The sequence below is a fragment of the Engraulis encrasicolus genome, chromosome 11 (assembly GCF_034702125.1).
Source record: "Engraulis encrasicolus isolate BLACKSEA-1 chromosome 11, IST_EnEncr_1.0, whole genome shotgun sequence".
NCBI lineage: Eukaryota > Metazoa > Chordata > Actinopteri > Clupeiformes > Engraulidae > Engraulis > Engraulis encrasicolus.
In genome coordinates, this window is record NC_085867.1 from 53,216,163 (window position 1) to 53,226,162 (window position 10,000).

General features: G+C 44.8%; 1 protein-coding gene across 2 annotated transcripts in view; it reads left to right on the forward strand.

Moving 5' to 3' along the window:
- mbd2 (methyl-CpG binding domain protein 2) overlaps nt 1–10,000 on the forward strand; it is a 74,800-nt gene that overhangs the window by 52,377 nt on the left and 12,423 nt on the right. The window contains exons 5-6 of one of the 2 annotated variants that reach the window (XM_063210975.1): nt 2,450–2,627; nt 8,861–8,959. In XM_063210975.1, coding sequence (XP_063067045.1) covers nt 2,450–2,627; nt 8,861–8,867 — 185 coding nt within the window. In that variant the 3' untranslated portion in view covers nt 8,868–8,959. Of the gene's footprint in view, nt 1–2,449; nt 2,628–8,853; nt 8,980–10,000 lie in introns of those variants that run through there. The other variant, XM_063210974.1, reaches the window with a different exon arrangement.

Sequence of the window (10,000 nt, forward strand, 5' to 3'; positions counted from 1 at the left end):
CAAAGACTGAGTGCAAGGGGTGATGGTCATTGTCCATTATAGAGTCCAATCTGCCCAATGTCCTCTTTTCAGCTGTGGTACTAAGAGCCTCCAGTTCTGTACCAACAACAGAGTCTGCTTTCCTCACTAGCTTGTCCAGACGTCCAGCATCCCTCCTCCTAATGCTCCCGCCCCAGCATGCCACAGCATAAGAAAGTACACTAGCCATGACAGACTGGTAAAACATCTGGAGGAGTCTGTTGCAGACATTAAATGATTTAAGCTTCCTCAGAAAGTAAAGCCTGCTCTGTCCTTTCTTGTAGACTGCATGTGAATTAACTGACCAGTCCAGTTTACTATCAAGATGTACCCCCAGATATTTGTAGGTGCAGACTGTCTCCACTGTCTCCCCCTCAATAGAGACAGGCACGAGGGGTGGGGTTGTTCGCCGGAAATCAACCACCATTTCCTTTGATAGAGCCAGAGCCATAGAGAAATAGAGCTAGTCTTGCGAAGAGGAGTGACAGCTAGCTACCGGCACATCAGCGTGCGCTTGGAAATGTCACTGGAAACCTTTATGTGAAATTAATAAAGTAGCGAAGTTCATCTCAACTGACCTGTTTTGCGATCTGTCATTAGTACAATACTTAGTAGTAGTGGACATTAAAATGACCAAAGCGAGAGGAAAACACGTCAGTCTGTCTTACTTTTGTGAAAGTCTCGAGACTAATAGTGCAGTGATAAGACAAGGACACGTGGGACATTAATAATGTTCGGTTTAAATTATTTTCTGATTTGCCTGTATGTCTTCATACCTTAATATTCCTTCATGTTTCTTGTGCTGTTGTTCCCGACTGTCAAACCGGGCTTAAAAAACGTGCAGTAGCCTAGTAGCCTTCCAGACTGCACAAAAGCATATCCCATTGTGTGTGCTTTCTAGTGGATAGGCCTACTTTTATAAGCAAATATTCCAGAAGAGGTGTTATTCCACATCCATAACCGAGGACAGGCGAACTTGGCCATGACTTTGCACTATCTACTTTGCGCATCAATTTGGACGGCGACCTCCACAGATAGGCCTATATGATATGAAGAAAGTCCCTCCTCCAGATTAAAGACGAAAATATTTTGCTCTCGTGTAGCTTACATTTGTGCCCTTCCACAACACTGTGCTTGATGTTTCTGCATGGTAAATATAGCCTACTAGGCTATGCCATTCCTCAGATCAGTAAATCTATTCTTTCCATAGCATGCATGCATGGACTAGTTAATAGGCCTAACAATTCTAATTATTAGGCCCTATAGCATATTATATTATAGGCCTACTGTATTATATTATATTATATTATATTATATTATATTATATTATATTATATTATATTAGCCTACATTACATTATTAGGGCCTATAGCCTATTATATAATTCATTAAAGCTGCTATGATGGTTAAGAAAATTATGGCTAGTGAAAAGGCACAATGGCTAGTGAGTCAGGAAAACCACTAGCCAAAATGGCTGGTAAGCGAAAAAGTTAGTGTCAAGCACTGGTGTCAACAGTAATCGATTCGGCAATGCAATGCAATGCGGGGCATGGACGATTCAATTCAATGCGACAAGTTCTAGAATCAATGCGGCAAATTTTTCACAGTTCAAAGTTTCAATTACTTCCGTGGATATTTCAGGAGCAAATGATTGTTGCATTAATTAACAGTACTTCAAAGCATTGAAAACAGCAAGACTGATACAGAAAACAGTCAATCAAATGTTGCTCAGTATCTGACTACTTGTATTGCCTCATCATGACTGATGAAACATTTGCTTTGCTTTCAGTTAAAATGTAATGTATTGCAATGCATCGTGGAATTGAATTGAATCGAATCGAATCAAATCGAATCGCTACCTCCCGAATCGTAATCGAATCGAATCGTGAGGGCAGTGCCAATGCACACCACTAACAAACACACTCAGACACATGCACACACACACACCCGCACACACACCCGCACACACACTTTTCACATGCCTCCTACTAAATAATAAGCAATGAAAGATTGAAAGTTAATCACAGCTTACTGCAGTCGGTTTAGACATGGTTTCAAATTGCATAAGAAACAGACAAAAGCATGCTGCTAAGCAAAACCCATTGAAAGTGGACCAATTGTATTTTTCCCTCTTTTGTATTTTCTGCATTGAACGGAACAAAAAAGCACAACTGTTAGTCTCAGCAAGTTTTCTCCAGTCCATTTGTCAAGCCTGTTGATGGTGTGTGTGTGTGTGTGTGTGTGTGTGTGTGTGTGTGTGTGTGTGTGTGTGTGTGTGTGTGTGTGTGTGTGAGCGTGCGTGCGTGCGTGCGTGCGTGCGTGCGTGCGTGCGTGCGTGCGTGCGTGCGTGCGTGCGTGCGTGCGGGTGCGTTTGCTTGCTTCCGAGATCCAAACAAAAATACTAAAATGTGTGTTTGTGTGTGTGTACCAGGCGTGGGTCCGGACGCGTCGGACGATACGTTGCTAACGGCGATCGCCAGCGCACTGCACACCACCTCGGCGCCCATCACGGGGCAGACGTCCACGGCGGCGGAGAAGAACCCGGCCATCTGGCTCAACACTGCACAGCCACTTTGCAAGGCCTTCCTCGTCACCGACGAGGACATCCGGTAATGGCCCAACTCTGGCCCACTGTCGGCCTACTCAAGTGATCAGTGTGTCCTCCTGCAGGATCAATGCTCAGTTGAGATCAGCGGTCACCCTTCTGGGAAATGAAAATAGATGGTAGCACTTTACTTGACGCCGGCGTCATACGGATGACATAGCAGTGTCATAATAGTGTCAAAACAGTGTCATGACACAGTCATGAGTGTGCTGTCAGTGTCATAAATGTTTTATGGTCATGAAAAGTTGACATTGTTAGGTCTGTCTTTGCCATAACCAAATGTCACTTAATGATTAAGTCGTAAAATGACATTGACACAATGTTTATGACACATGAATGACAGCATTATGACACTCTTAGGACATTCTTATGTTGTGCGTATTTCGCCTGCGTCAAGTCAAGTGTTACCAAATAGACTCATAAGTGTCACTGATGAGTACATCCCACCCAGCCTTGGCCCACTGTTATGGAAGCCTGTTTCTCTCTAAAGCTGGATCAGTGGCATTTTGATTTGTCCATTCTGATAGTGTGGGTTTTTTTTTAAGCTTTCCAACAATGCCGCACACATGGAAATCCGATTATTATTTGAAGAATTAGCAACCATTCTTGTTCTGGAAATATTTGCTCAGCGTGTCCCGTGGGAAAATGGTTAAGGTCAGTGGTGGTCAGCAGCAGTAAGATAACAGTTGAGATGAGCTGTCTTCATTCTGGACCTTAGAAGTTAGAAAGCAAAAAAAGGCGCATTTTATCCATCACACATATTTCTGCTGACACATTATTTTATCCAGCATACTCTTTTTATCTGACCATCTTCTGAAGCAGGTAATTTAAAGATGGTAGATGTGCCTGGATCCCTCCTGATCAGCCGCGGGCTGGAGGAGCTCGTGGCTGGCTGCCTGAGAACTGTCATGGGACTGAAGGGGGGTACATTTAACATTTTGCTAGTAGATATTTATAATAACTTAGAAACTTTTTGAGGACTTCAGGCTTGCATAGTCTGTCCTACAGTATATTCTATATATATATATCCAGTGAGACGGGTGAGGCCGTCCATAAAGTACTGTTAGAATCTGATTAATAGCCCTATGATTCTCTGATATACTGCTAATACTACTGCTAGAACAGCAATGAGAACAGAATATGAAATATGGTTTTGGCGTGGCCTGTCTGATGCAAAATTGGTGAACGTGCGCACGTGTGTGCATGCATGCTTGCACGCTTGTGCTTACTTGCCCAAATGGATGTTTCAGGGAAGGTTTTCATATGTATCAGACTCTGTACTATAGCCAAAACAACCAGAGCTTATTTAAAGTAGCAATAAGTCGTTTTCCATTCAGTTTAGAAGCAGATTTGGCTCTCATTTTGAACTACAGCAAACGGCATCCTGCAAACTTACTCGGTGGAGTTACAGCCCATAGGGGGAGTCAGAGTGAGTTCAGAATTGTCTTCCACCCTGTCAGAATTTGAACCACCGTGATTTCAACCACCTTTAGTGTTCTAAAGGCCTTAAACTTTCTAACTGAGAGTTGAAGTGCTGTCAGTGTTGGTCTTGAAAGCATGTCACGGATGAATGTGTCACCCCATCGTTGGTGTGTTCTCCACAGGCGGTATGCTTCACCAGGGCTGGACTGGGGGAGAAATAGGGCCCGGGCACTTTTGGCTTAAAGGGGCTCCTCATAATGAGCGGCGCAGAACTGACTCACCGGTGGGCTCTGCACCTTCGTGGGCCCCTATTTTCAGAAATGTAACAAAATATATTTCTGAAAGATTTTTTTATAAATAATTTCTGAAAATAGGGGCCCACGAGGGTGCGGGGCCCACCGGGAAATGCCTGCCAGGCCTGCCCTGTGCTTCACTGATGTCAGATGCTGCTGAGGTACATTTTAGCAGTAGTTCCTCTATTCACCACTAGATGGCAATCTTCACACATCAAAAATGGCTCCTCTTCATGATAAGATAACCCCCTTCCCTCAAATGGGTGAAATAGCCACTTGCAAAATAAGGGTTGTCCACAGCGTTGGTGTTTTATAATTGTGTGTTTAGGCTTATTTGCATGTATGTGGGGCTTTTTGCACGGTTGTGTTATTTACGTCGGTTCATTTTAAAAATCCCTGCACGATAATCAACTGTGAAATGTATTACCATGGCTGGCCTGTTACTGTAGCTTGGTGGAGAAAGTGGTAACCCCTTCTCCTCTCCTCTCCTCTCCTCTCCCCTCTTCGCTTCTCTTCTCTTCTCTTCTCCTCTCATCTCTTTTCCTCTCCTCTCCTCTCCTCTCCTCTCCTCTCCCTGCAATGCTCATCTTCCTAACTCCAAATGAGTGCTCTCCATTCCCATTCCCCAGTGAAAAAGGAAAAGACTTCATCTTCCTCCATCCATTCTCATTTTTTTTTCTGACGACGTCCCACAATGAGAGAATTCACAATGATGGCCGCTGGCCTTGTTTAAGCTTGATTTGTTTGACATGCTCGTACAAGTATGTGTCACTCATTACTTCAGATGCTCAGCCGAGCATTGTAACCGGAATGACAGAAAATGTGTGGGCTGGAAGATAATGGTCAGTACCCAGACTGTGGATTTTCAGTGCAGTCTGTCTCACCATGGTGACCAGGCAAAAAGAATAGACCAGAGAAATGGACATCTCTTTCAGCCCGCAAGTCTCTTTGCTTGCGCTTGCATGAGGAATGGAGAGGTAGCACGCCTACAGTAGAAGCCTCCTGGATGGATGATGAAAGAAGATTGCATATTAACTCAACCCTTCCTCACGTTAGTTTCATTAAAAACACCCATCACATGCCTACCTCGTGCTGTGGTCTTATTGTAAGACAGCAGTCCTTGGCAAGACTGTTATCCTCCTCTTTGTGTATCTACCTGCTCACTTCTCCTGCCGATGTCTTCATCTTGATCTCAAAATATTAAGACAACCCAAACAGAGGCTACACGGTCTCACACTACCCTGTCTTTTGCTGTAGAATGACCTAAATTGTCATTTTTGAGATTTGTTTGTTTGTGTGCCGTGCACTATGTCTGTTGGGCCATTGGTGCGTCTGAAACCGATTTGCTTTTTGGAGGCTTTGGATCTGGTTTGCTGTTTTTTCCGCACACGGCGTAGGGTCTGTGGGCCTTGTTTGTTTTCATAGCGGACTGGTGCAGTGTTTCCCACAGAAATTTTGGAAACTATGGGGGCAGCCGGGGTTTATTTTGTTCGGGGGGGGGGGTCAAGGGGGGTCTTCTCACACAGGCCTTTTTTTTTGGGGGGGGGGGGGGGGGGGGGGGGGTGTATTCTTGCAGCGTAAATGCAAAACGGCAAAACAATNACTACAGTATGNCATTGGCGCATGGAGAACCTGTAGGGCCTGGGCCTATATTTCAGCCATTTATATTTTGAGAGATATAATAATATAAGAGATTTTACCCATAAGACTTGTACCCATGACTTGTATAATGTAGACATTGTCTTTGTCAAAAAATGCAGTACAGGATTTATTTAAAACACAGTTTCATTCGTCCCTCATGCAGCGGGTCTGGGAAACAAATAATAAAACAAAATAGGAGCAGCGGAGATAAGAATTTAAGAGCACTGTGAAATTGTTTAACGCATAGACAAAAAGGGTCTTAGAGGGTAGGCTATGCCTTTTAAACCCCACACACATATCTGTAGGCGTAACACATTCTACATGAGGGGTGCTGGTCACAGGGGCCAGTTTTTTCCAAATTCCTCCCATTAAAAGGCTGAACAACAACACATATTACAAAATTCTGTCTACATATTCACATTCATTACACATTAATTTTCTATGCAGCCCGATGTCTCCTCTGCTGTGTCAATGAAGGTCTGTCACCAAACTCCATTAATAACAACTGTAAAGCAAAAGCCAAGGGAGTGTTAGTAAACTCATCCCAACTGTCCCTTCTCTGAAGGTTTTTTATATTGCTCCCAAACCCAAGTAAACTACAACAAACTTGACTATGCTTTTGATCCCTGTCTTTCAAGCACTTGTGGTTCTCTCTATAGCAGGTGCCCAACCAACCTTTTTTTAACCAAGATCTACTTTTGAAGTTGATGGTCTGCCGTGATCTACCAAGTCAAATTCAAGGATGTTCAGTATGAAAATTTAAAGACCAACCATTTATTAATCACCATTATTATGAACAAAATGTTTTTCAGTAGGCTACTATGGCCGTATCTTTCTCAGTGTGTTTTTAAGTGTGTTGAAAAGCCTATCTTTACAAAGCAATGCAGCACTGATAGTATGCAGAGATAATTTCAGTCATACAACAAGTCATAAACAAACTGAAAACAATTTCAAAATGATAAACAATTTGGTATATAAAAGGCACATACATAGGCCCATTTCTAAAATATGATGCATTTTCATGCATTCATCATGCCTTCAGTGGTTTATCGGTCTACAAATTAAAAAGGACTCAGAAATTCACCATATGGGTAAAATAGTAGGCTACTATGAGAGAGAGAGAGAGAGAGAGACGAGGAGAGAGAAGAGAGAGAGAGAGAGAGAGAGAGAGCTGAGAGAGAGAGAGAGAGAGAGAGAGAACTCATTGGATTGGTTAACACCCTGTTAAGTGTGACTTCTTCCTATGAAGGGTTTTTTTTTCAGCTCTCTGGGACAGTAGCACAGCCAAAGGCTTTCTATTGTGAGTTTGGCCAATCGTTTTGTCCACAACTGAAGCAAGAAACATCCTGCACAAATTGAAGTGAATTCCATACATGTCAACAACTAACATTTCCCTACACGCGGCACGCGATATAAACGCAGTTAGCGATGATGCATGCGACTAGCGATTTTGGACGAAGATCCTCAGCATATCGGCGTGTCATAAACGCATCGTTGCGCACATGTTCTGTTACTCACCCGATGTTTACACGTGTGCACCATGACTCAACTGTAATACCCTATACGGTCCACTTCCCAAATGCTTTCCCCTCATTCTGTGTTACCGTGGGACTACTTATCTAACCAATACAGAGTCTATAGGATGTATTTACTCCAGGAGGAAAATGCGAAGGAAATTCAAAATCGTAATTCAAATCGTTTTTAACAAAAACGGATATCGTTTAAAAAAAAAAAAAAAAAATTTTTTTTTTTTTTTTTTTTTCATTTTCGTAAACTATGGCGGCCAAATTTAAACTATGGCGGGCCGCCATAGTTTCCTCAATGTATGGGAAACACTGTGGTGCTAATGGTGATCTAATGTTGCCTGGGGCCCCAGAGATGTGTGGGCACAACTTACCACTCTTCTTCTAGCGCACCAGGTTTAGTCAGCGATTAATCACCCTACCCCACCCACCCACTCACCCCCCACCACCTACTGTGAGCAAACACACATGGGCATGTGATGGGATGGCGGTGAGCTCATGTTTTTAGACTCTCAAACATTCCGGCTAAGGCTCACCTGCCTTTTTTAAAGGCAAGGCTTTGATGGGGGTTTTGTGGATTTGTGGATAAGACCGACATCCACATGGTAGGCAGGGAGGTAGTGGCTTTATTTGTATTTATTTTATCTGTGGCCATCCATCGTGTGTGTGCATGCCTTCCAGGGATGGACAGAAGATTGACTGTAGGTTTGTGTTTGTTTAACTTACTATTTTTAACCCTTTCATTGCAGAGACTTGAGCAGATGGGCTGTCTTTATCCCTGCGTGCGAGCATGCGTGCGTGCGGCGTGCGTGCGTGCGTGCGAGCATGCGTGCGTGCGTGTGTGGCCTTGAAATATATGCGCTAAAATGGTGTCTCGCAGGAAATGCCAAGAAACATGAGCAAAGAAAGGCGCTGAGCTCAAGCTGGTTGTACAGCAAGGCTTTAAAATAGAATTGGTGTGTAGCCAAATCTACAGGTATAAAATCCATCATCAAACAGTCGAGGATCGAACAGTTGTCTCTTTCTCACTCTCTCATTCTCTCTAGTCCCTCTTTTCTTTTCCTTTCTTTTCATGATGGTAGCTGGTAGCTTATGTGTGTTCTTTTTTTTTTATCCTGCCATTCCTGGATCTCATATTTTCCTCGTATTCACCACACCACCTCCTTAATACCCTGTGGACTAACATCATCTCTCTTTCTCCCTCTGTCTCTCTCTCTCTACCTCCCCTTCCTACTCTGTCTGTCTTTTCTCTCTCTCTCTCTTTCTCTCTCTCTCTCTCTCTCTCTCTCTCTCTCTCTCTCTCTCTCTCTCTCTCTCTCTCTCTCTCCATCCCCCTCTCTCTCTCCTGTAGGGAGCAGGAGTTGAAGGTGCATCAGGCGCGCAGGAGTCTGGAGGAGGCTCTGCTGGCAGACGGGTTGGCGCGGGCCGCTGAATCCAGCAGGGACATGGAGGGCAAGGCATGAGGAGAGGCCATCAGGTGAGACCGCTGACCGTAACTGTGTGTGTGTGTGTGTGTGTGTGTGTGTGTGTGTGTGTGTGTGTGTGTGTGTGTGTGTGTGTGTGTGTGTGTGTGTGTGTGTGTGTGTGTGTGTGTGTGTGTGTGTGTGCGCGCGTGTTGAGGGCAAGGGGAAGGGGAATCCATCAGATTCAAATCTGTGTGTGGAATATGTATGACGTGTATCGGGCCATTCATATCCTTGTAGCAAATATGAGAGTGTGCACTGCATATGGTGGACGAGGCTTAAGAAAAATACCAACAGAAAATGCCTCATGTGCTCAGGTCATTCCTTGAGAAATATAGTTGTATAGTCGTACCTCTCTATACTTGTGTGCATGGGAATACAAGTATGATGGTTTGAATGTAAGTCGTCGGGGTGTTCCGGCCGCGTTAAGTGTGTGTTGGTGACCGTGAAAGCTGGCTGTCTGGCTGGCTGACTGCTCGGTGGTCCACCCGTCCCCGCCCCCCAGTCGGAGCTCTCCCCTCTCCTCTTCCAGCCTCTCTCTGTGCACGGGTGGTGATCAGTTGCCATGGTAATAGCTCTGGACACCAGAATCTTCCGCGCCTCTGTGTGGTGAGTGACAGCCAGGGCGTTTGGGGTTGGGGGGGTTGGTGGGGTTGGAGGGTGGGGTGCAGAGCTGATGGCTTTGGCCTACACCCCTCAGGACCGTTGGCGCTTCCACCATCCCATCACCCCCGTCGCCGCCTTGCTCATCCTTTCATGTGCACCTCATAAATCTTTGAAAGCCAATTAATGCTTTAATACCCCACAGCCCCCTCTGTCAGCCACAGATTCCTTTGGTCCCCTCATAGCCGGGATGGCTAGTGGTGACGGTGGTAGTTATGGTGGAGTGTTCGGGGGCTGTAATATCCCACAATCCTCTCTGCTTGCCACGGACACAGATCCCTCTGCTCCCTTCAGAGCCCCATTGGATGGTCGATGGTGGAGATGGTGGGGCTGCTAGCTGTTGCCGGTTATGGTGGAGATCCGGGTGAAGAG